Source organism: Lissotriton helveticus, chromosome 1_2, assembly GCF_964261635.1.
Source record: "Lissotriton helveticus chromosome 1_2, aLisHel1.1, whole genome shotgun sequence".
Lineage (NCBI taxonomy): Eukaryota > Metazoa > Chordata > Amphibia > Caudata > Salamandridae > Lissotriton > Lissotriton helveticus.
In genome coordinates this window covers 353242479-353270375 of record NC_136058.1, presented here as the reverse complement: position 1 = coordinate 353270375, position 27897 = coordinate 353242479, and the positions used below count along the sequence as shown (strand labels likewise).

The window sequence follows — 27897 nt, the reverse complement described above, 5'->3', positions numbered from 1 at the left end:
GCACTTGGGTTCCTGAAGATGCGGGAGCCCACCCCTCTTTTTTACTGCTTTTTGGAGGGTGCCCACCCCGCCTTTCAAAATCACCACAACATCACTGCTGAGGGTCCGAGAGCCGCGAAAACACTGTGCTGCCTTCCCCGCTGCCGGACCAGAGTCTACCAACGTCAGAGAAGGTCAGCACTGGGATTGGAAGCCATCGCGGGCCTTTACTTGGCAACAAGGGGGCTCAGCGATCAGAGAAGCCGCCGAAGGAGAAGGGACCCGGAAGTGAAGCCTGCCTGAGCAGGGCAATTGTGAGTCAGAGAGATCCCTGCAACCACCGAGAAGCCAGAGCAGTGCACACCCATTCCAGCAGCCCGCCTCCAGCCAGCAAGAGGAGCTGCCTGAGGACAGAGCGGAGACCAGAACAGCGCGGGAAGAGTCCTGTTGAGTGGGGGCGCTGGAAATTGTCGAGGGTGCAGGGAGCAACACCAGAAGTGCCCATGTTTGGGTGATCTGTACAGTTGCACTGCACAAGAGTGGGCAGCTGCAATGCGTGAGGGATCAACTTGCTTTGAGAATCCCGGCAAGGTGGCTGCCCTTAGAGCACAGAGAGTGCTCCAACCTTTTTGCTACACAGCGGCGCCGCAATTGCGGGCCACAGCAACATTCTGGTGCTCCAACTTACACAGTGGAGCAAGTTTTCCTTTAGAGTCCCGGAGGGCGACTCCAATGTGCCAAAGCATTTCTCACAGCTGCACCGCCGAAGCTGGCAGCTGCAATGTTTGGGCAATTTTACTTTTGAAGTCCTGGAGTAGGGCTCCAAACTCTACATTGCTGGTGCCAATCCTCTTCCCCTTGGACACAGCTGCACCGCAGAAGTGGGCAGCTGCAATGTTGGGCAACCCTTTCTTTTAGAGTCCCAGAGTAGGGGGATCCCCAGGCGCAGTGGTGCCAAAAGCTAATCTGCAACGTGGAGCCCTTTCTTTGGTGTGCTCTGAGGGCGCAATGGTCTTAGGTGATGTTTACTCTCATTTCCAGGGATGTGACTTTTATGTGTGCAGCACTTTGCTGATGGTCATGCCTAATTTATTTCTATGCCTAATGATGTTGCATTTATGCTTATGAGGTTGCCTAATGTCATACAATGATGCTTGCATTCCATGCTTGATATAATGTGTTTATGCCTAAGGTACTCATGCTAATGGGATTCATGCCTATTGTGGTATAATTGCTGGGTTCACTATTTCACCAGTACCTACTGGCCGTTATACTTTTACTACTGGCTGTTTTACAATCATGACTGGTTGTGTTGCTAATTGTACTCATGTGATGATTCTGGCAGCGACCCGACTGGCGCTGCCTTGTACATAGTCCCCTGTAAATTATGACCTGGTGCCAGTTGGAACCGTGTTTATATCTGTGATTGTGATTCTAATGTGTTTTACATAATACAAAGGCTATTTTTAAATAACCTTGTGTGAAGTCTCTTTTGTTGTGTGCCTAGTGTGTCGCGACTGTGTGTGTGTGTTACGCAAACGCTTTACACATTGCCTCTGGGATAAGCCTGACTGCTCGTGCCAAGCTACCAAGGGGGTGAGCAGGGGTAATCTTCAGTGTGTAACTCCCTTGCCCTGACTAGAACGGGGGTTTCGGGCCTGGCTTTGGCGCATGCCCTAGCCTACCGGAAATCCCTGTTTCTAACACTGCATTAGTGAAAGATAGATACAGCCAGGGGGAACTTTAAATCGTCCTAAGCAGTGCTCTTGCATGCATCTAGAATGTTGAAGGTGAGAGACACAGTTTTTATAGCTTGCTCTGTGACCTTAGTTGAATAATTGGGAAGAGATGCTCGAGATTAGGTTGCTGCAGGCTCCTGTGGATGAAGCTATGGATGAACTACTGAAAATCATTGTCTGAAGTGAAAGTTACAAGTGAGAAACATTTCTGTTTATAAAAATTAACTCTTAGAGGTGTTTTTGTTAAGAGGAAACTGTTGCTGAAGTTGCCATAATGTGATTAATTAACTTCTGGAAGTTTAAAAAAAAAGGAAGTTTCATAAAAGGACAGAAAGAAAGACTCCTGCTATGAGTGAGCTGTGTCAGATGCACATGTGCTGGAAATGTCCTGGCAACTCTAATGCCCTTATGTTGTAGCTATAATGAGGAGGTAAATGAAAATATATTTGTTGGTATGTTAGGGGAGAGGATGTAGCCTTACGGCTAGAGTGGTCGACCTCGATGCGGGGAATCTGGGTTCAAGTCTCTAAAGGGACTCTCAACTTCCTGTGATTCTGCGCGTAACAAAAGTGAATGTGTCCATCTGTAACGAAACTGGTGCTCATGTAAAGCATACTGATACCTGATATTTTCAGGTCAAGTTTGTGCTATATGAAACTCTAAAAAAACATTTCATACACCGTTATGTCTCAAATCTCATGGGGCAAATCAGATCAAATATAGGGATTTTTATGTACAGAAAAGAAGAGATTCATGGGCACATTTGAAGAAGTGCTATAAGGTTAACTTGTGTTTCTTATATTTAGGCATGTGATGTATATGTTTGTAAAGTCAAGAGCAGAAAAGGAATAGAGCTAGTGTATCCGGTGTCAACATTGTTGAAGGTGGTGAACCATAGGAATCTTGTTACAAGGTGATGGTAATCTCATATGCAATTTAAAGCTTAATCTCAAGAGTAGAGATTCATGAACATGCTTTGAGGAATGCTATAGGGTTGACTTATGTCTCTCAGGTTTATGATACAAAGGTATGCGGGTGAGTATTTGCTTGTGGACCCAAGAGCGAAAGTCGCTGGTGTCAGCATATGGTCATGCTTTACTAGTAGTAGAAGCAATAGGGATGATGCCTCCAAACTCACAGGTGGCTCATACATATATAAATACATACATATTATTAATACATATTACTGATAACACATAATATAATTATTACTGACCAATGGTTTTAAGACTGTAGACCCATTTTTGTTCTTTTTGAAAGAGAATGTATTCGGTATCTCTGTCTGTGTCATTCAGTGTTTCCAAAATCACCCATTCAAGAGCATTGGTTGTATGCTGAGAAGTAAGAAAGTGGTTACTCATCCTTGGGGTGGCTTTCTTGCATCTGATATTTCTATGGTGTTCTCCAATCTGTGTTTTTGACTTTGAGGCAAGCCATGCCTTTGTATCTTAGTCTGCATGGACATATGATCACGTGTATGGCGTGTAAAGTGTTGTGATTTGTTTGTTGTTTTAGAGTCCACTCCAGGTTATCGCTCTGTATGAGGGGTTTTGCTACTTTTGTCCAATGGCACACTTCACATTACCCGCAGGGGTAACGTCCTGCTACAGGTGGTAAGCCCCAAGTTGTGAGCATTGAATTTGTTATCTCTTTCTTTTTAGGGGGCCTTCTACGTTACAAGAAATTTCTGATGTCTTTCCTCCTTTTGTGGGCAATTCTGGGCTTTGGCCATTTTAAAGATCCAGACGTCATAATGTGCCAATGTTGGTTGATGGCTTTCTTAATGCTGTTGGCCACTGTGCAGTAGGTGGTCACACATGTGAGGATGTCTTTATCCTTCATGCTCTCTGTTTGTTCCTGGAGGCTATCTCTGTTCTGATTCCTGGCTCTTTTGTCACACTAGTTGATAATGGGGCCATGGGTGGATTAATCTCACAGCAGCACAACTTTACAGAAATGGGCCTGTAGGTGTCACTCCAGTGACACATGTCACAAGGCATGTTCACCTCTACTGATCACTACACGGTATGCTGGCAACACCGGTGTCTTCCCACATAGGTCCTGATGAAGGCATTAGCCTTTCAACACCATGAGAATAGGTCTCTGGGTGCTTCTCTTTATCCAACAAGACTGCAGTCCATGAGACAAGCCTATTACATGGCGCACACGCATGATCCATGTTTGGCTTGAAAAAAAATAGTCTCACCGATCCAGCGGGGGCACTCAGGGCAGGGGTGCATGACCATCAGCATGCAAGATACTTTTCAATCCCAACAACACCTTATTCAGAAAGGTAATTTGCTTCACAACTGAGTGTACCTTTGTATGCCTGCCTGGTATCCACAAAGCCATTCCCGGCAGGCATAAATGCATGTTGTACTGGAGAGTTTTCCGCAACAACTGCTGAAAAATTTGCAGTAATAAATCACTGTCTTGGTTGGGAACTGGGCGTTCCAAAAGGTGGTTTCCCATGGAAGTTTGTATGCTTTTGGGCATTTCCAGGCTTCATTCTGCCCCCTTCCCACCCTTGAAATGGTCACATCTACTCTAGCCATGGCAGGAGTAACTCTCTTTCCAGACTAGGAAGGGAAAAAATAACCCCCAGATTTGGCAGTTGTGTGAGGGAAGGGCTTCTTCAACTGATTAAGGCCCAGGGAACTCATCTAAACAGCGCTATGAAACTTTGAGCAAATAAATGCCTTAAGTTTATTTTACATGATTGGTTATGTATTTTTCCTTATTTCTATTGAATGTGTTGTTCTCTTCTCCAGTGGCATCTTGCAATGCAAGTACTTGCATTTATGGCTCTTGCACTTCGAATGACACCTGCATTTGTTACTATGGATTCCAAGGACCAACCTGTAATGAAGGTGAGAAGGAATGCATGAGTGAGACAGATTCACAGTGAATGTAATGAAAAGAAGCTTATCAAACCTTTGCACAAAAAACTGATCTGGGTTGGTTTGCATCACTGACATGGTGCTTCTGCACAATCTGTTCCCTGCCACAGTTGTGGAGCATCTGTTCTTTGAATGTAGTATGTAGCTGTGTGTCTCAGTGATTCCTATTGAAAGTGTCATTTCTGTGGCAAAATAAAACCTCTATTACCTTTACCTTAACAATCACACACATCAGATATATCACGTGTAGCCTCTATTTCCCTGGCATCCTCTCCTGTCTCAAGGCAGGTATCAGAAGGGACTCCAGCATCTCAATCATCTTCTGTGCACACCCATCACAAAGTAATTGTTGACATAGTGTTTACCTCTTGCGTGCGCGTATTGGCCAGGAGCCGTCGTGAGTCATGGCGGCCGTCCGAACCCCGCACACTAATTTCCCCAGCATTGCAGCGGAATTTGCACCATGGTCAAGGGGTTAAAGAACAATCTATGGGCGGGGCCTAATAGTGCCCCTTGCAAATAATGGTTAACGCAAATGTGCCCGGACCTAAAGCAACTAGCGGACACGGACGAATACATTAAGCTAATGCAATACAGGGTATAATATAGGGGAGAGTATTTGGCCTAACAGATAGGGCGGTCAAGCACGGAAATGGGGACTAGAAGCCATATTATCAAGAAAGGGCGATTCATCATCGCCGCTTTTATCGGCAGGAAAGTGCCGCTAAAGCGGCGATAATGGGCTTGATAATAGGCCCTTGTGAATTCCCATAGAAGCCCAGTTTAACACCAGAACCTGGGCATCTATGGGAATTCACAAGGGCATATTATCAAGGCCATTATCGCCGCTTTAGCGGCAGTTTCCTGCCCCTGTATTGCCCTTTCTTGATAAAATGGCCCTTAGATATCTTACAGTGCTAGATGTAGAGACATTTTTTCGCACTTCTATAGGAAGAATTGTAGAGGGGCAATGGAAAAGAAGCACCTCTGACTTGGCCTGATTGATCTTACACCCTCCGATCTCCGAAACGATTGAATTCTAAGAAAGGCTTGGTTTATGTTTCATCTATTTCCAGCAGAATATAGAATGATGTCGTCTGCAAATAACTTCAAGTTGGGAGCATCTGGCAGTGGTGGCCGAATCTCCCGCTCCTGCCTCAAGGCCGTCAATAAAGGTTCGACAAAAAGAGCAAACAGTACTGGTGACATTGGACACACTTACCTCGTGCCCGAGAAATGGAAATAATTCCTCAATAGTTTGACCATGTTGGAGGGAATGCCAAAACGCAGGAGGATCATAAATAGGCTGTCCCACTGCGCATGGCCGAATGCTTCTTTGGCGTCTAACGTAATTATAACTGCTTCATCATTGTTATTAGAACAATAGTCCATTGCTTGTATTAAAAGTTTGTATTGGTTGATAAAGTTCTCCCGGCAAAAGCACTTTTTGGTGTTGATGTACTATTGGCAAAGAGGGCAGTCCTAATGTGATTATCTTGGCAAATAGTTTATAATCAGAATGCAAAAGACTTACTGGGCGATAAGACCCAGGTTGTTTTGCCGCCTTATCTTTCTTAACCTTTTCCATGCTGGTGACGGAACCGCTCTGTCACCAGCCTCGGTCGCGCTGTGCTGGTGACGGAGCGGTTCCGTCAACAGCATGGCTGATTTTGCGCCTGCGCAGCGCGTTCTATGAGCGGGCGGGGCCATGATGGAACCACTCCGTCACAATCACAGCGCGCCCGAGGCTCGTGACAAAGCGGTTCCGTCAGGAGCATGGGAGCGCCGTGCAGCCCCCCTCCCCCCTAGCGCTGCGGTGGAATTGCCGCCGCAGCGAAGGTGTTAAGAAAGCTAACAATAACTGCCTCGGTAAATTCCACAGGCATCTTGCCCCATTTAAAAGATCATTAAATAGAACTACCAAAAGATCAACGATCTGTTGAGGAAAGGTTTGATAGAATATCATTGGTATGCCATCACTGCCATAAGCTTTAGCACATGGAAGCATCTTTATTGCTTCTAAAATTTCCTCCAGTGTAATGGGGGCTTCAATCTTTACCTGTATATCATTTTCGAGACAAGGGAGTACAATGGATTGAAGAAAGGTCTCAATTGCATGAGGTGAAGGGTTGCAATATAGAGCTGGTCACACTAGTTCACAAACATCTTGCCTAGCTGGCCGGAATCAGAAACAATACAATTCAAAGTCCCATCCCAGATCTCTTTAATGGTTCCTAAATCTTGATTCTTTTTTAATGACCATGCCAGAAGGTGGCCAGTATGCCCGTTCTATTTGCTGACTTTTTGAAAACAGATGCGCTGGTTCACTACATCCTGAGAGAGGAAATATTCACGAAGCCGCTGGCTGGCCTCGACCAATCTATCCTTAGATGCCTTTGCATGTACAAATGTGTTGCAATTGTCTGATTTATTAATGTGGTGTTTCCTTTTAAACGACATGTCCAATTGATTTATGAATGTCTTTTTGAATTATCAAAACTAAGCAGAATACATGCTCAACAACTTCAGAATTAGTGGTCTCAGGTTTATGGTGAATATTTAAAATGAACCTCCCTTGACACCTTTCTGAGATTTCAACATTTGGGTGGTCCAGTCTGGGGAGGTCAGGACCCAAGCCTTCCTTGTTTACATTTGCATTTGCCCTGGTATCTAAGCACCGTGCCTGCTACAGCTCAGATTGCAGAGCCAGAATTATCCCACCCCTAGCTCTATTTCTCTGAGCAACATAAGATATGACATCCCTCCTAATAAATGATTTGCATGCTCCCCAAATATAAGAAATAGCTCTGGTGGTAGTATTACACTACCAAATCTCCACCAATCCAGTGTGCATGGTCACAATCCAACCCTCTTGTGTCAGTAATGATTTGTTGAAAACCAGCTTGGCCTTACTATACAGGAGTCACATATTTTAAGATCGACGCACCGGACTGAGTGATCCGAAAAGGGTGTAAACAAAATAACAGACCACACCTTTTGCCAATTATAAGATATAAAAAATAGTCAATACGTGAAGCAGAGTTAAAATGTTTTGAGAAACAGATATATTCCCGTTTGGCCGGGTAGTCTGCTCTCCAGGGATCAATTAGTGTGAAATCTTGTAAAAGATTAGCCAAAACCTGAGCTGATTTTGGCTTATTCTGATGTTTGTTTAAACTAGAGCAGACCCACCCCGTCATTGAATACATTTGAAATCTCCTCCAATGCGAATATGTCCCTTATTCCAATATGTTATACAATTTTGGACTTTTATGAAAAGTGTTGCATCACTGCTTTCATGCACTCTCCTTGGCGACACCATGGATGCACCGTATTTTTGTACGGCGCTCCATGTCACAAGGATTGACAGATACTTCAGGAATCCTGACACATCTGTCAGCGCAAAACCCCATGCATTGCTGGAGTTGTGTCGTAAGCATGATGCAACTCCAGCAATGCATGGGGGGGACCTATACTCATTGCCCTGCGTCTCGCTTATGCCTGCTGTGAGTCAGGCGTAAGGATATGATGCAGTGGCATCCTAGAAGTGGCGCAGTTATATCTGATAGATTTCACACTGGGCCACTTCTACCAGGCTTTTTGCGGGGGAATGCCCAACCTGCATATATTATACCTTACACAAGTATAATATAGAGCAGGTGTTTACAAAGTGACGCATCTATTTAGATGAATCACTTTGTAAATATGGCACAACATGGCACATTATTTGCGCCAGCGCTGTGTCACAAAAAGTGACACAACGGCGGCGTAAAAGTGTTGTAGGCCTTCACTGTTGGACCTTTTGCCTTCCCCCTAGACCTTTTTTCTGACATGGTGTCGCCAAATTAGATGATTTGGGCACTTTGCCACGGCTGATCAGTGTCAAACTGCAAGTGCTCCCTGTGTAAAGTGTAATGGTAATTGGTTGCCAATGATTGGTATGTTTGCCTTACTACTAAAGTCCCTAGCAAAGTGCACTATGTGTGCCAGGGCTGGTAATGCAACTGCTACTAGTGGGCCTCCAGTACTAATTGTTCCACCCACACAAGTAGCCCTAAAGAGAGAACTTAGGCTTGCCACTGCAGTTGCTGTGCACAGTTTGTTAAACTGCCATGTTGTCCTGACAAGTGCATCCACTTGCCAGGCCTTACCCTTCCCTTTTTATGCACATCGGACACCACTATGGTAGGTCAAGGTGCCCCCTGGGCAGGGTGCAGTGTATGTGAAAGTTAGGACATGTACTGAGGTGTGTACCATGTCTTGACAGTGAAATACTCTCCATTTTGTTGGTTACTGTTGCAAGGCCATCTTGCCCATAGGACAGAATGGGGAGGCTGTGTAATATGTGTCCAGTCTGTCTTGCCATAGGCTTAAGATGGAAAGGTGAAGTTTAGTGTGCCTGAACTCACAATTTAATAACACATCTGTTTGTGAAGGTGGTTTTTGCATTGTGTGTTTAGAAACCACCCTTATGGAAGTGGATGGGTTTTCTGTGTGTCTCTGCCTGGGGAATGTCTTGACTCAGCGGAGGAGGTGAGACAACAGCAGACTGACTTGCATCTGGAGTGTAGGGGGGAGGAGTAGCCTCTGGAGGTGAAATGGCTCCATCTCCTGCTGAGTGATTAAGCATCCAGACCCCAACTATAACAGGAAGAAGGTGTCACTGACAGGGAGACACCCAGAACTGGTTTGGACAGGGGTCAGTGCCCCCTGAACACAAAGACTTCAAAGACATTTAGGGTTATAACTATGAGAGCTGAAACCCCTGAACGTTGGAATGGAACTGTTCAAGACTGTAAAGGATTGGAACTACTTTATGGACAAGAGGAACCTCTGCCAATGAAGAAACAGCTGAAGAGACTGAAAGAAAGGACTGACCCTTGCTGTGTGTTCTGGGGCTGGCCTGCAGTTTGCTGATTTAACCAAGGAGAGGCGAAAGGGACTTTGCTGTGTGCTGTGTCCCCCTGCTTGAAATGACTTTGCTGTGTGCTGTGTCCTGAAGTAACTTATCCTCAAGGGCCCAAGGAGAGCTGGCTGCCTGTTGTGGAAACTCAGGAATACAAAGGTTTCCAGGTGTGTCTCAGTGACGCTGTGTACATGTGCTTTTTGAAGCCTGAGACCCTCATAAGAGTTGCCCTGTGATCGTGGGTACCTGGAGTCCAAGTGAATCTCAGCGACGCTGTGTGCATGTGCTTTGTGCAGCCTGAGACCTTTGTGAGGATTGTCATGTGATCGTGTGCACCCAGAGTCCAAGTGAGTCTCAGCAAGGCTGTGTGCGTGTGCTTCATGCAGCCTGAGACCTTCGTGAGGATTGCCCTGTGATTGTGTACACCTGAAGCCCAAGTGAGTCTTAGCGATGCTGTGTGCGTATGCTTTTTGCAGCATGAGACCCTGATAAGAATTGCCCTGTGATTGTGGGCAGCCAGAATCCAAGTGACTCTCAGCGACGCTGTGTGCGTGTGCTTTTTTCAGCATGAGACCCTGGTAAGAATTGCCCTGTGATCGTGGGCAACCGGAATCCAAGTGAGTCTCAGTGCCACTGTGTGCATGTGCTTCATGCAGCCTGACACCTTCGTGAAGATTGCCCCATGACCGTGCACCCAGAACTTAAGTGAGTCTCAGCAAAGCTGTGTGCGTGTGCCCTGTTGCAGTCTGAGACCTTCGTCATTGCCACCGGCCCGAGTCTGCCTTTGCCAAGAAGGGACCTCGAACCATTCCCTTCGGGGAGGAGGGTGCCAAGTTCCACTGCCCAAAATCAACAAAGTTGCATCGAAGGCCCAAGTCACGAGGAGAGAAGAGTGAGGTTGCACCCCCCGGTAACGTTCAGCGTGCGTGCGTATGTCGCCGCCTGGGGCAGGGTGCGGGCTCTGAGAGAAATGCTCTCTGCCTTTCCCATTCTCGCAGCGCGAGCCTCTGCTCAAGCTAATATCACGGACCATAGTTGCCGAGGAGTGGCAGTACCGGGGCCAGAGTGTGGAGCTGCACTTTGTTTTCCACCATACCTGTGTTGGGGGCATATTTTGGCAGAAGCTGACCGCAGGTCAGTAAGAGGGACATAGAGACCGTCCAGAGCACCGTGATCGGTGCCGGAGTGCATTATTGTTGCATTACACATTGAATTATTTCTGCATTATGAACTGCCTGATTGTTGCATTACGCAATGCATTATTTTTGCATTACAAACTGCCTGATTGTTGCATTACACATTGCATTATTTTTACATTGCGAACTGCCTGATTGTTGCTTTACACATTGCATTATTTCTACATTATGAACTGCCTGATCGTTGCATTACGCATTGCATTATTTCTGCATTAAGAACTGCCTGATCATTGCATTAGGCATTGCATTATTTTTGCATAACGAACTACCTGATTGTTGCATTACGAGTCGCATTATTTTGGCATTACGAACTGCCCGATTGTTGCGAAACGAACTGCAATATTTTGACATTTCAAAGTGCCTGATTCTTGCATTACGACCTGCATAGCATTGCATTAGGACTGCGTTGGATCATAGAGAATTGCTCATTAATACTGCAAGAACCTACCAGGGTTGGTAATAACCAGCAAGGTGAAATATTACAAATATGATATGGTGGATCTTTATCGTGTGGTCTCATCGTATATCTTTTTATATAAACATATACTCGTTTTTAAGAAACTCGTGTGGAGTCCATTGGTGGTGTCATCATTGGGTTACTGAGAGCGTGGTTGCAAATACTTTACACATTTGCCTTAAAGATAAGCCTGGCTGCTCGTGCTAAGCTAACGAGAGGGTGAGCAGGGGCTACCTGAGAAGGTGTCCTTCCTGTCCCTGACTTAGAAGCAAGGGTCTCTATTTGGACTAAGGTACCTACCTCAGCCAACTAGAGACCCCCAGTTCTAACATTCATTATTAAGGCCATTTATCTAATGATGTTGCATCATCTTCAATTGGCCCGAAGAAGCTGATCAAATGAATAACCTGGTCATAAAGCTTCAAACTACCCCTGATCCCTCTATCTTCAGGACTGCACACCACCTGTAAAACTTCCCCCTTGAATTTATTAGTAAATAAAATTGCACCCTCCCTCCCCCCAAATTGCGGCACTAAGCGACACAAAAAATGCCTGAGATATACATTGTGTCAGCCGCTGGAGCTTGGCAGGGTTTCCTGAAGTCGGATTACCTGTGCCCTTAGTTCTTTCAGCCATGCTATAATGGATCTGAATTTGTTCTGAATATTATTGCTGTTAGTATTACATGAAGCTATTTTAATCTTTTCCATTACAACATACTAAGATATATGCCCTTATCTCCATGGTGCTCCCTGACGTAAACTAAGTAAGAAATACTATCAATTTCCAAAATCTTAACCATCCTGCTTGACTCTAGACAGTCCTGATATTTTTTCCCCATTTTAGTTTCCCCAATCATCAACCACCTCCTCCCCTTACCCACACACCCTGTGAACCCCCCTTCACCTTCATCCAACAAGGAACCTTCCCGCCTAGGGTACCCGGGAATGTACCAGCCCCTACTTGCAAGTGCCCACCCCTCCCACTCGATCTCCACTCCCAACCATACCACCCAACCCTGAATAGGGGCGGTGTGACTTGGCACTCAAGTCAGTTAAGGGGTTGTTGACGGCAATTGGGCTAATTGACTATACAAACTAGACAACTTTTACGTGATCAACATTACTCTGTGTTATCCCTTGTTAACCCCCCCGTGTTGTAGAGACTGAAGAAACTCAATCGACTGCAAAATGTGTGACCTCCATTTCTATGAAACTTTCAACTTTGGTTGTTGTATAATACCCACTGGAGCACCAAGCTGCTGAATACAATTAATCATACCTCTGAATGCCGTGTGGCATCCCGCAGAAAATGCAGACATATCTGAAAATAACTTGAAAGGAAAATTGTCAGGAGTCTGATATATCATGTCTCAAATAGCACATGCCAAAATACATTCCTTAACTCTATAGTCACCAAAGATTACAATGATAGTTCGAGGGTAATTGGCTTTGGGATGCTGGACTGCTGGGACACGTTGAGGTCATGAAATTGTGAGATCAATATTCAGGGCTGCTGCTTCAGAAAACACATATATGAAGAAAAGATCTGATACTACAGCAACTACCGATTGGCCGATTTCATGTCCTTCAGGTACTCCTATAATGCAAAGATTCTATCTTTGTGACCGATTTCCTGCATTTCGACCTTAATTTGGAGTTCGGCCAGATCAGTTTGTAGTTTATTCACGTGAACTGCTTGACATGGCTAGCTGTCTTCTATAATACGTGATGTAAGCTCGAACAGGGATATTTTAATATTTTTCAACTCCATCAAGATCTGTAGTAGCAATACATTTGTAGAGTCTGGTTGGGCTTCATCCTTCTGCATATTTAGAATTTCAGGTAAAATCTGCTGCACTGAAGACACCCTGCCTGTTGTTGCGGTCTCAATCATGACATCCAGAGCAGTAGTAAATGAAGCGGAGTGTACTGCTGCACGTGTAGCCATCTCTCCAACAGCAAGTTCTCCCCGCCTCGCAGGAATTTCCTTTTGCTGAAATACTGTAGAGCTAGCTTGTTTGCGCCGTTTCTTCATGTTCAAGCCAGCAAATAAGGGATATGGTGGCAGCTGCTTGCCTCCAGAAGGATCCCCAGTGGTGGTGCTTCACTTATTACTGATGTGCTCATATCCATGATGTGTGGGGAAGCAGGTCTAGCATCATCAGAGTGGGGTTCTATGCAGGGCTTTAAATGGGAAAAAAGTGCAAGTACTCATCAAATTGAGCTGTGACCTGGGGACGTGGCAAGAAGGCGGGGCTAGGAGGTGGGACAATGGGCGGGGCTAATGACACTTTAAAGGGGGCAAGAATTGTTTGAGGTGCGAATAATTACAAATTGCTTCAATCTGTAATATATTGTTGATACCCTTGCATGTATTAAAGATCCTTTTAACATTCTCTTTCAAATGTTGCATATGAAATTGCTGGTGCACAAATGGCATATGAATCACATTTATTATGCACAGATTCACAAGGAGTGCAATGAAACCTCTGCTTTGAAAGTAGGTTTGACCCGAGTCTCCGATTGGATGAAGAGCAATTTCTTGAAATTAAACGATGACAAGACCGAGGTTGTGATACTGGGCAAGGGTAAGGATCTTTGGGGCCCCCACCATTGGCCCAAGGATATGGGATATACTCCTCAGCCCGTCACTGTAGTACGCAATCTCGGGTTCCTCCTTGATGATAAACTGAGACGGCAGGCTGTGTAGGTGGCCTCTATTTGTTTTGCCACTTTGAGATGGCTTCAAAAAATCTTGTGGATGTTGCCCCCTTCCACACAAAGAACCGTAGTCCAGGCATTTGTTGTTTCACTCCTGGATTATGGCAACGTCCTCTATCTTGGAGCCGATCTGACAACCATAAATAAACTCCAGGTTGTTCAGAATGCGGCTGCCCGGCTCCTTCGCAATGTCCCTAGGAGAACATCCGCCTCTCTTGCACTTCATGACCTTCACTGGCTCAAAATCCCGAACCGAATTAAATTCAAAGCCCTTGGTCACGCTTTTAAAATCAAACAAGCCTCAGCCCCTCAATATCTTCAGGGCCTAGTTCAGGCCTACAAGCCAAGTCGAAATCTGCGATCCTCAGGGAATGGTGATTTCTCCATTCCCAGATTTAGGCTAGCAAAAATGGGAGGCCGCTCTTTTTCCCATCTGGTCCCCAAATTCTGGAATGCTCTTCCTGTGACCCTGAAGACGGAAACCAATCTTTTTCGTTTCCGCAAGGGAATCAAAACTTGGCTTTTTCAGCAGTGATTAGAAGCTACTTATCGTTAAAATCAGCATGTTAGTTCTTCTTCTTTAGTCTGTCCCTGGGCGTCGGGAAACCCACTGCGGGTAGCTGTGCGCATTATAAGTTTAAATAAATAAATAAATAAATAAATACAATTCAGCGACAATTAACATTGAGTATCCAACTAAAGAGGAGAGGCGGTGGACAAAGGTATTATTTAAAGGGCTTACAGATGAAACCAAGGTGAGGTGGGCGTGGCGAAATGATTGAAGATACCAATCCCAAGCCAAGAAACCCCATTCCTTGCACTATAGTAAAGCCCTTGCAAAGCAAGTGGAGGAGGTCTGAATTAAAGAAAGGCGTTCCAATATGATCAGTGGCAATTGGCAGTAGAACCTCACACACACACACAGACACACACACACCTGCACACACACACACACACACACACAATTTTGAATGAGAACTAATTAATAAAGTGTACATTTATCCCATGAGGTATTTTGGTGCTTTCTGAAAGATGTATATTACCCAAGTCAATGTTACTCATTTAATCGACCTTAGAAGGATGAAAGGCAAAGTGAACAGCCTAGGATTTAAAGCTGAGACCAAGAGGTCAAACACACATTTTTTAAGTGAATGCATTAGGCCACTGAGTAACCACAGCCCTAATCCCCACCCTAATTCTTGAACATCTAGCAAGAACCAGCTAAACCTGGGGCAGGTCTGCTTTCATTGCTCTGCCTTGCTTCTAACAGCACAGCTCTAATAGCCACAGTTGCCTATTCGGGTGGTGGGGGCAGGTAGAGGAGAATCAGTGTAGTGATGAAGCACACTTAACCTAACTGGTTTGACCCTGACTATCTTTGCCTGCATCAGTGTCCTTCCTGAGTCCTGACACGAGAACAGTGTGAGTAGAGGCAAGGGCCAATGGCACATGGCTGACCCACAAATGAGTTTGCTGTAGGCTAAAAATTCCATGTTTAGGGCCACCAGTATAACCGTCTTTAGTATGCTTTATCTTTCTGGTTATGGACTAACAGACTGCTATACAGCATTGACCTTGACGTGCGGCCCCAGATCAACAGCAGCACTAGGCTGCACCCTACTCTACTAAGAACTGACATAAAAAAGATGGTAAATAAACGTGCAAGCATTTATTTAAAGGTTAAGTGACATTAAAAAAAGAAAGTAACTAGGATGTCCTGCACCTCTTAACTTTACCAACACTAATTTTTAAACACATCTTTCAGCAAGAGTGTAAACAATACACAAAGTCTCCCCCAATTAAAAAAAAATTATTTTATCTACATGCAGAACATCTGTCCTTATTACATCAGATTATACCAGTGCTTTGATAATCATTTCTTTCGTTTAAAGCGATATTTTTCAACCGTGAATTTAAAAACATGAATTTTTCCCTCCACCCTGTCAACAATGCCAATATTGAACTTATGTTCATCCTCTTGAGAAGCCAGGGTTTCTATTATACATGATCACTATAATTTATCAATCAAACACGGGGAGGATTTTGTAAAGCGCATATGCTGAAGTAATATTGCAAGGTTCTCTTATATTATTATTATTTCAACACTTGTAAAGCGCGCTTTTACCTGACAGGCATCCTGGCGCAATATGTACTAATGAAGTAAAAGGAGGCAAAGTATAAACAATTGCTTAGGAACACAAGATTTGTTAAAGTGGGGAAGCCAGGATTAATCCCAGATTTTATGATTTCTGGTCAACTGCACAATGTGAAACCAGAAAACCTGGGATTAATCCTGGTTTCCCCACTTTACGAAATTGTGTGATCCTAGGCAAACAAAAATGTTGACGAGAACCCATGATATTCACTAATCTGCTTGTTAGGTTCAAATCTAAACACCACTTCTGGTTTAAATTGGAGAGTTGTATAAAGGACAACAACCATAAAAATGGCAAAATACTGAAGACCAAAACAGTGTATAGCACTTCTGGGGCCATCAAATAGGAAAATTCCACGTCTGTGATTTTTTAAAGGCCTGCTAGCCCAGATACCAGTCACTGCTGCCCAAACGTTTTAATTGTAGCAACTAACTGACCTAAATAAAGGCCATAGAACCCGACCAAATACAAAGTGTAATTGCATTGGGGGAATGGGGGTCACCCCAAACAAACCACCCTGAAGATTCGCCCTTGGAGAGAGGAGCCGGGCCAGCTACGAGGACTGGAGGGAAACACAGCAGCAGAGGCAGAAACAGCAGGAAAGACATTTATTAGATTCCTTTCGTTTTGTTCCTGCCTCTGCAGGAACGCAGGATTTGATTGGCCTCTTGGAGATATGTAACGCAGGGCACCAGGGTGAAGTGCAGCAGCCGCCCCTGCATTACACAAGCACATTAATTTGTTTCTGGCAGGGTAGTCAGCCTAGACAGGCCACTTCCGCGCCCACCTCCCAGTCTTCGGCTGAAAGAGGAGGCCTAATGCCTCCACCCCAGCACTAGCTTCAAGTGTACTTAGCGCAGATAGCTGACGGTAACAGTGGCTCAAAGTAGATGTGAATGGTAGCAGCAGACTCTATAAAATGCCCAGGTACTATAAAAAAAAACAATATCTGCTGATTTCTCAGTTCTGAGAGTCAAAATGAATGCAAGCAGCACACTCAATAGCTTGTCAATGTATACCTATGACCAGCTGGGTGCAGGTATTATCAAATATGATATTTCCCCTTTTAACTCCCATAGGTGTCTTTCCTCCTCACAACAGAAAAAATGGCTGAACTAAAATACATCAAACTTGGCATGTGAATAAAACTGTGCTCAGAAAAGTGTATTTGCTTGGCTTGTGCAAAACGGTTAAATAGTTTTTGAGAAATGAGCATTTAAAAAGTGTTCCTACAATGTTGATTTGAGAATCTAAAAAGAAGACGAGATAACTTCTCTTCTTTGCATTGGGGATTTGCAATCCAGATGTCGATTGAAAATCCGTGATTCTTTGATTAGCTGGCTGTCACAGAAATAATTATGTTGTGGCCTCCATTACTCAACATGATGCGCAGAGCACTGTGTCATGAAAAAAAAAGGGGAAAAGTCACAGTGGGCAGGATAAACCTCCTATGACTCCCAGACCCATTGGGGAAAGTAGGGTCCAAAGGGAAACCCACATCAACATAATTTAAATGAAAAAGTAGTATATTCATTGTGGGTTCACCTAAACTATCTGCATTCGTGAATTCTGTTAAAATAATTGGGAAATGAAAGTATTAAGTGGACAACTATTGTGGACACACATGGGACTTAGCGCTAGACGGGCCTTGGCCAAACACTGCATGTTCAGAGCCAACGGCCATGCAAAGACAGGGATGGCAATCAACGACACAATGGGGGACTGCAACCAAACCTTGCTGCCTTCACCTGAAGGCCTTACCCAACAGAAGAAGGTTGCAAACTGCAAACTGGACACAGGGCTCAGTCACATGCAGCAAACCTCAAGTGAACACGGCCAAAGTCAGCATGCAGAGGGGTGGTCCACCTGTGGAGGATGGTGGGAAAGGTTGCCTTCCCAATCAAAGGGTAATGCATAAGGTGGGTCGACTACCCAAAGACAGTTTGTGCAAGGCCTAGCAATAGGCGAATTCCTGTGGCTAGCTCTCACTGTGCTCAGCAGAAGGTCATGCACAACGGGGTTAGCTGCCCATGGCTGGTTGGGTGCAGAAAACTGTTGGATGTGGCATTTGATTAAAAGAAACCCAAACATTTGCTGATATAGACCAAACCCTAAAAGGAAGTTGTGTTTAGCTTGGTTATAACACATTATAATATGTTTTTAAAAAAAATACTTTGAAATTCCCTTTAAAAAGCCATAGTTAAAGAGCAGCAATGTTTACAAATTAGAACAACTAACCCACTGAAAATCGCCATTCATGGTTAGGACCGCAATCCATAAGTCACACAACAGCCATACAATATGTAACCCGCACACCAAATGCAATGTTTAAGACCATCTTATATTTACGCTACTATATAACAACTCCTAAAGCAAAATGTAATCAAACTACAACACATACTCAATAGATAAATGGACTGGATTCATAGTTGTAAGAGTAATGTTATATGTGACCTCATCTGTAAGATGATTTAAAACATGCATCTGTTTCCTTAATGGTGAGGTCATAAGTATTGCATTTGGTGTAAATGGTCACACAGCCTTTTCAGTGTGCTTTTACCCTGTTGCACAATGTTAGTCATTTGTATCATAGATTTGCCAAAATATCTTTTTTGCAAAACAAATAAACATGAAACAATTCACACTTCCTCACCCTCAGCTAGTACAACCCAGACTTTATATTATTTTTATAATAGACTTTATTTTACCCCTACTGACTTACACAGATTTAAACTATTAGATTCCCTAAAATGCTGGTCTTCTTCCCATGAGAGTAGTGGTTTTTTTCACATGTTTTTTCATTATCCTATGGTTAAAGCTTTGTGGTCCCGCATATGATCCAAATTGAATGACATTTTATCAACTAATGTGTCTTTTGATAGCATACACATACTTTTGGGTAGTTCTTCTCCTATTTAAAAAGTCCAGAGCAATGTGGGTAAATTTATTGATTTGTTTTTAGCCATATGCTTTCAGATTATCACTACTAATTGGAAGGACACCTCGAAAATTTAGTTTCAAGCTGGGTGGAATTGACTTTGTCGTCATCATAGACTTGACCGGGCTCATGCTTCCTCTCCTTATTTGCTGAAAAAAAAGGACTTGTTGTGGTTACCACTAACATCCATTGTATCCAGGCTTGCCAATTGATTTTGGTTGTACATATGATACCAACCTGAATCTTGTTATAATTTATAATGGTATTTCTTTCTTTTCATTCTTCTTTATTCTAATCCTCTGCTGTATTCTTCTTCCCCTCCTCTCTCCCTCTTTCTTCTTTCTCTTCTTTCCCTCTTTCTTTTCTTAACTTAAAAAGTTAAAATGCATTTACTCTTTGTACAGGCTTTACCTTTCAAGGATGTTTTTTTACTTCATTGTCAAATGTATTTTGACAATGTCTTTACCTTTCATCCTTCTTGTTTTTAGACCATGTATTGATGTTTTACTTTGATTACTACTTCAATAAAGCATTTTAAACTTAAGGAAACAATCTTCCCCTCAAAGCTGACACACTGGCACTATAATGCAAGGGTGCCTGCGTTGGTGCTAGATGGCTAAATTTAGCGCCAGTGCACAGGGAAATGCAGGCCTGCACCATATTCTTGCAAGCTAACAACATGCTTCACCACTGCTTTTATATATGCCCCCAAATGTATTTTTTTTCTCATAGAAGAATTACTTAAAGGATTCTTGATGCAGTTTAATTTCTAGTTCATTCTTGCTGTTTATTATTAGTGCAATGGGGAGAAGGATGAGCATATGTTGATTCTCACTCTGTCTAGTTGTTCAGGGCAATATAAATCGTAAAACCGTAGCTATATATTCTTTTGTTTAATTCAATTTAAGCGACTTTGAGTGGGCTCAGAGAATTACAAAACAATCAAATCTTTACTCAATTATTAGCAAACAATTATAAAATAATAGAGTTAAAACATATGAAACCACAAAAAAAATCACACCATTCAGTAGATAAGAAAACTAATTTGAGAGACTACCCTACAAAAGTACAAATCATGAATGAACACATACAAACGAAGAATCAAAATCAGTTCAATCCCATTCAGCTCAAAATAATAAGCCTTTGTGTAATCTAAAAACTGATTCTAATAACAATCAACTGTAACATACCTCAGGGCTATTTAGTGTTTAAGTAGAGCTATGCCGATCAGCACCTATTGAAGTTTTGTATTTTCAGGATTTTTTGGAGTCAACCATGTGCTGTATAGAGGTTTAAACAAATTAGAAAAAGCAGAATTATAAAATTGTCTGGGTGGATACTTCCTTTCGTGGGCAGTAGTAAATAATGGAAATGGCATATTGCCTTGGGGGAAATCTAGTACCCACCTAAAAGAGCTTAAAAGTAGGCCTGGGCGTAGTTCGCTGAGTTTTGCTACGCGAAGTTACAAAAAAACTCCACAAAGTTCAGCGAGTGGCAGACTGAGGTGCAAACTGCAGTTTGTGGTGGTATTCCTGCCAGTCAGGTAGAAAATCTACCCGAGCGGCAGCTCGCTCTCATGAACTTACCTTTCACGATCTTACTGTTCGCCATTGCGAAAAATACTCCGCTGCACATCACGGTGCGGAGTTTTCTGCACTCCACGAACTCCGCTGAGTGCAAAGTGCAGAAAACTGCAAAAACTCCGCGAACAGAGTGAAGTTCACCCCCCAGGCTTACTTAAAAGTAAACTGGAGTGCCCTTTCGCAAGAATGATTGGCCAGGTTCAAATATGGTTCCCAGGCAGCGGGGTTTGAATTTTAAAATAATTCTGTATAAAAGATTTTCAAAGCTATGTATTTTCTATATGGTGGTCCTGTGTGTCACGGAATCAAAAGTAAAGTGCTTGTCACCTAGTCAAAGAGCAATGATTGTGGCTCCTATGTACAAAACCAATGAGGCATCAGATCCAGTGTGCTACATGCACTGACAACTCCAATAGCTACACCATATTCCATCCTGGCATGTTAAATATTCAAACCTATATGTGGTTTTTCCCATAAAACAACATAACATACCAAAAATCGTGCAAATACTCCCACATGTGTTATGGAAGTTCACCAAGATGATAAACCAATGTAGGGTTTTAGTGACTAACATGAGTTCAAATAAATAAATAAATAAATACATTTCAAGTGGGCCTAATAAAGTAAAAAATATATGGGCCTTTTTCACGCTTTACTGTGCGTGAAAGTGCGTTCCATGGGTGTTGCTGTACATGATCCCATGCAAAATCCATGGAACCTGACACATTCTCAGATTTACAAGCTTTTGAAAACCAGGAAATGCCTCAGAATCATGTGCCTCACAAGAGGAGGTTTAGCAGAGATGCAATGAGGATAAATACCTTTATTTTTGCTCATTTCTTTCTTTTCTATGTGTGCTGCATTCCGCCACAAACATAGAAAGAGGAAAATACCTCTTGTGATTGTTTTCGTGCAGGAAGGTGTCCCTCTCTGATCAAGGCAAAAATGCAGAAACCCTTGCATCATGGCGCAGGGTGCCTGCTTTGACACGGTTAAGCAAATTGTGTGCGAGTGCAGGGGAAAAGGACAGGAATGCCCCATATCTTCAGTAGCGACATCTGCAGGTAGTGCAGTGGAGTGGGGGTGAAAGTGACATACGACAGGATATGGGATGTAAAATAACTAAATAAATAAAACCCCTTACCTTGCGCTTGCTGCATCGGCAATGTGGCGAGCGCAACGTAAGTGTTTTTTATTTATTTATTTATTTTACATTCCCTGTCCCATTGCATGTTGACTTCCACCCACCCCTCCTCCCTGCCCCCACCTCGCCTCACCGGGATTACCTGCACAGGCCGCTTCTGCATATCCTGTAGATATGGTGCATTCCTGCCCTTTTCTTTTGTTGAATGGCAGCGCAGCAGGAAGGCTTGCTGTGCTGCTGTGAATCAAACTATTGTAAATATTGCTCTATGTTTTTATTGATTGTTTTATGGTGCCTCAGTGTTGCGTAGTAAACTTGTGTTTGATTGTAACTCATCTTGGAGTAACAACATATGCCACACCCTATAGGTATCAGGGTGATGCACACTGTCAGAAGCACTTGATTTACTTATGGAGGGGGGGTATTTGACATTTGTGATGACATACTAATCAGGCTTTTTTATGGGATGTACAAAATATTTTCACCACTGCTAACTTTCTGCACTATCGTTTGGTTCCAAATAATGTTTCCTGATATTCAACCTTTTCCTCAAATTGCTCAAGAGTTGAGTTACTCTAACAAGTTGTTATGATGTGCTAATTTACCAGTGGCACCAATGTCATTGTGACGCAGTGTGCTTAATCTTGCTCATGAAGACCATATAGGTCCAGGGATATGAAACATAGAATTAGGCAAGACAGTTTGGTGGCTTCTAGTTGACAACACTGTGGAAAGAGTAGAATATGATTTATATTTTTGTATCCAAAATGTGATGAGTTTCAAGTTGTCCATCTGTCTCCAGTGACTGCAAGGAATGAATCAGATTTTGACATCATGTTAGGTATTACGCCCAAATAAGCCTTTTTGATTGATTGCATGTCTTAATGGCCAGAGATCATGATTGTTAACAATACTGATGCTAATGTTGTTACTCATTTTTTTAATGAAGTGTTTAAAAGAGAAGGCTTCAATTTGAGTTGATAACGTAATCATTTCAATAGAAATGGCAACATTCTCAAAGGATCAAGTATATTAGGCCCTCTTTGCACCATCCTAGGAGGAATGGACAGGTGGAACGGCATAAGAAAGTTTTGAAATTCAGGTATATACACACTTGGCCAATTTTTCGGGCAGAATGTTGCTCCATCTTTTGAGGGACTACAGCAGAGATTTGATATACCAACTACAGATTATTTAAAATACTTTCAAGTTTATACCAACATTCGTAACTTTAAATCTACTATTAATTTAGATAGCTTTAACTTTTTTTCTATTATAGGGAAACGAGATACTAGAATAGGTACTCTATATGATTTATTTTCACAATCCCTTAATGATGATTTAGAAAGTGTTGAGAGATCCTGGGCACAAAAACTCGGTAATTCTGATGTAGATATTAAGTATAGTATAACTCTTTACACAACATTATTTTTAGCACCTAACCTTAAAGCACAAAACTTTAAAACCATTTACAACCTTTATTTTACTCCGGCTAAACTGTTCACCTGGGGTATGCGAGTAGATGATAGCTGCCCCAGATGTAGACAGGGACAAGCAAATTTAATCCATATGTTTGCTGAATGTCCGAAACTAAACAACCTACAGGCAATGATTGGAGGATTCTGGACTCAAGTTTTTGGGCGGAATCTCAGATCCTCCGCCACCCCCCCGCCACCCTATATCTTCTGGGTCACGATGGATCCTTAGGTCATAGTTTAGAGGAACAGAGAATTGTTTTTTTGGGTACTGCTGTCTTTCGTATTCTTCTGGCGGCATGCTGGAAAGACCCCAATGTACCCACCTTTCAGATGTGGCTTTGTCGACTTCTTGCCACTTATAAGCAGGAGATAGCTATATACCGCACAAGGGGTAAGAAAACCAGAGCCCGGGGCATTCAGATCTGGGCACCAATTTCTAATTGGTACTACAACGTAAGATCCTCCCCCTGATACGACAAGAGTCGACAAGGGCTCACACGCTAAGAAAATGAAAAATGTATAAATTATAATTGTCCCTTCTTCTTTTGCTTTTTTCTTTCTCTTTTATTTTTCATTCAGTTTTTTCGTATGTATCTCGTTCTTAATAAGTTTACGGATGTTGTATTGTATTATTGTATTATTAAGAATTCATTCTTTCTTGTATAAAATGTATTTTTGTTTGTATACTACAGATCATGCTCAATAAAAAAAAATAAAAAAAAAAGAAAGTTTTGAAAAATCAGTTACAATTAGGGGAGATCATTTAGGTGATGTGGAAACACGTTTCGAGGGATGTTTTGTTAGCTATTACATTTAATCCTCTTGTTAGTATGGAGTGTTGTAAAGAAGATGAATTCCAGCTCAAAGCTGAATAGAATACAAATGAATTGTGGTGATAAGTATGTTGTCAAGCTGGAAAGAGAGGTGGATCTGAGAAAGCAGGACGTGTTGCTAATTTACAGAATAGTATCACTAAACTGCGTGTTGGAGATTGGGTTAGAATACAAAAAAATGGTTTAATTCGATAATGTGAAAATAAGTTTCTTTGCCAGTTCAAGACGTTAAGGTGAAAGAACATTCATAGGTAGTAAATAATGATTGCGTTTGGATCTTGATAGAGATGTCAAAATACCATCTTGCCTTGTTCAAATGTTCAAAACGTTTTACAAATCCAAAATGGAAAGCACGCCTTGAGAAATGTAAACAATTATATTTTGAAGTTACTTAAATTTTCCAGCATCATATTTAGTTTTTCTTCATTTTGGTATGTGGAATATGTAGTATATTTTCATTATGTGTTTAGCTTGTGCTAAGTATGAATGTATGTTGGAGTATTATTGTCTTCATCTGTGGAGTTCTACACCTAGTCAGCTGCTGGGAGTTGCTAGCAGGGAGGAGTGCCTGCACTAGTTGAATATTATAATTCCAAATAAAATACATAGAAGTTGTGAATTTCACATCATTTCATATCTCCACTTAACTCCTGCACTTTCCCTTATGTCAATTTTCCAGGTATTGCCACTACTACTTCATCAAGCATCCCTTCTACAAATACCTGCTTCTGGTACAACTGCTATAATGGCTATTGTTTTCTTGGCAAATGCTTTTGTTACAACGGTTTCACAGGACCAACCTGTAATGAAGGTGAGAGAGGATGGGTAGACAGAAAGCTCACACATTTGGCACAACCAAAAGATTAATTGCAGATCACAGTCAAAGATTTTCAAGCTTGTATTTTTAACAGTGGGCCGTTAGATATACAAACTGTTTTAAATGCAATACCTTCCTAAACTAGCACTGGAAAAGTCAGAAGTTAGTTTAATTTTGGTGTAAGTGCCCTTTGTTACAGATCGTTGTAATGGATGTATGTTCCTATATATGTTTGTGTATTAGTAACGAATAAAAGCTAATGAACTTTCTGCAGATTTGTAGACGTCTTTGACCAGGTCTTCTAAGGTAACGTATTCACAGATGAATACCTATTGATAAACACAGATAAGCATTCAGAGTGCTGCCAGGCACTAGCTACTCTTGATGCACCCGTTCAACTGAGACCCCTGTGTAGTAGTCTATTCTCGTAGTTGTATCTCTATGATGTCACTGTCATGGTGATGGAATGTGTATGTTTGAATACTGGGGGACAATTATTGTGTTTTCCTGGATGCTGTGGAGATGAACAGACATTAAACCTATTAATTCCACACTTAACTGCCTCAGTGACATCACTACACCCTGTCCTGCCCATATTGCTCTGGCACAGTCATTGCAACATGTGGTGCATGTGGCCTAGATCTACAAGATTAAAACGTTTCTAGGACACAGATGCTTACTCTGCTGTTTCTAATCATGGCCACTCACATATCTATTCAGCAGCAATTCGAAGGTTTCCATGGAGCTAAAGAATAGGCAAAGAGCAACCCTCTGAAGCCACTGGAGAGGAGATAGTGTCTCTGATGTCCATTTCGTGAGTTTTTTTTCTCCATTTTCAGAGATTCATTATTCGGCCACTATCAGCCATAAAAGCACACAGGTAAAACATTTATTAATAAAATAGCTTAATTCCCATCACATCAAAGGATCCATAAACATTTTGGTCCTGAATGGTGGTATAGTAAACATTCATGAGGTTCACATAGAAACACTGATTAATTAGATGGATGACTATCAGTTATTACTTACCATATTATTTGTTAATAAATATATCTGGCTGTTCAAAAAGAGGATACACAAGTAGGACACAGAGGAAGACATGCTATTAACACCATTCAACTCCATATGCGACCTTAAAAAAGTGAAATCCAGTCATAACTGGGTTGCATAAAACAGCCCACGTTTATACTGAAAGGGTTTAGGAAAACCCCAGAGCTCTTCTTCCAGTTAATCAGAGTGTTGTTTGGTATCTATCTCCCCTATTAAGCCTGCCTCATAATAACATGATCAAGAGCAGACTACCGTATTCTTCTCATAATTCTTTTATATTGTACTGATATGACACCTCTAGAGTGTTATAGTCATTGGCTGGGTGTGCACTAATATCAGCATCTTGGCTTCAGGAGCCTTCAACTATTGGATGCCTTAAGAAGTCATAATGATCTCAACTAATTAGCCACAATAGCTAAGACAGTTTCTCCACATTTTGTGCACCCTCTTCTGTTTTGATAGCTGGTTTATCAAATGGCAGAAACACTTGACAAGCCTGAGATAACACAAACATAGCTTCATGTTCTGAATTTATGCAATGAATGAGGTAATCATATTATGTCCACATGAATAACATGTAAACTTGGCTTAACAATGAAGTGTGGCATGCCTACTAGTAACCATTAACAGTGTTATCCATAAATGCTAGCTATTTCAGCAAAGCAAACCTAATAATAGACTTCATCGGTCGTGTAGGATTCCAGCGTAACTTATTAGAACACCCTACAGATATGTTCCCTAGTGGACTGCACATATCAGGCTGCTAGTTTTGTCACAGCTAGAAGGTTCTCATAGATATCTACTGTAGTGGTCTGAGACTACAAATGAAAATGTATGTTTAATTTCCCACAATTGCACAATCTGCAGCTAATTTTATTGCCATATGTGTTATTACCATATTGCTACCAGTCAAAGATTTACAGGAGATGAAATATTTCAGATTATGCTGAACATTTATAAGTGTTCTTCCTTGATTGTGACCAGGGTTTTTATAACCTAAAGTGGAATAACTTGTGGGCTGCAAAATTATTTCTTTAGTAAATACACCTCAAGGCCAACATTGACTATTATTTGGTGTTTTCTGGCAGCACATGATCATATGTGAATTCTCTTATTGAATATATTTACATTTGCCACTGCCACCAGTAATGTGGAAAAAAGTGGAACGTGCAACTGAGATGGCCTAACTGCCCAGTACCACTCTGTTGTACACACACACCTCAAACAATTAAAAAATATTTGTGATACACACAGTGGTATATGATCCAGGGTTAAGCAGCAAAGTATCCTTCAATACCAAATTGGAAAAAAAAGCAAATGGAAATGATGCACATCGTAAGTCACGTAACCATGGTTTATTGTAAGTACCCTATAAGTATCTGCAGCTGTGCCCCTATGGCAGAGGTATTGGTTACAAGAAAGATAGCCACTCAGATGCCCTACCTTCATCACTTTGAAAACCACTCTTCCAAGCCAATTAATTTAGTAGAAGCAATCTGTGAGCAGGTCAGATTAGACCATGCATTTTTCAAGGTGAACTTCTAATACAACTGTACGAAATATTCTTGAGCTGTCAACATGGAACTGTCTGCTGTCTCTCCTTACCTGTTGCATTGGGTGGCTGTCATCTACCATAAACTAAACCTGCCCCACACAGAATGCAACATGATCAATGGGATGCATTCCAACTTGAGACCAGGTGCAGCTCAACAGCATACATTGTGTGTGTTGGGCATTTGAATACCATCAGAAGTTTCTATGTGGAAATCTCATCACTGTAATGATGGAACTCCAGCCCTACCAGCCCACTTCAGATATCCTAAAGGCCGAGATGCTATCCGCATTGAGAAGTTGGGTAGTCAGCTAATGGAAGATATGTTAGAAGACACTGCAGATCAGACCTTCACCTGCCTGAATTGAGTAAAGGGATGGCACAATAAAGAGAAAGATTAACAACAATTGAAAGTGGCTCAGCCTCCCTGTGGTGTGTCTGATTAC

At 42.3% G+C, this 27897-nt stretch overlaps 1 protein-coding gene across 2 annotated transcripts in view; it reads left to right on the top strand.

Moving 5' to 3' along the window:
• LOC144804633 (uncharacterized) overlaps window positions 1-27897 on the top strand; it is a 303027-nt gene that overhangs the window by 216547 nt on the left and 58583 nt on the right. For both annotated transcript variants that reach the window (XM_078671922.1, XM_078671921.1), the window contains exons 9-10: window positions 4490-4588; window positions 24712-24843. In XM_078671922.1, coding sequence (XP_078528048.1) covers window positions 4490-4588; window positions 24712-24843 — 231 coding nt within the window. The remainder of the gene's footprint in view (window positions 1-4489; window positions 4589-24711; window positions 24844-27897) is intronic.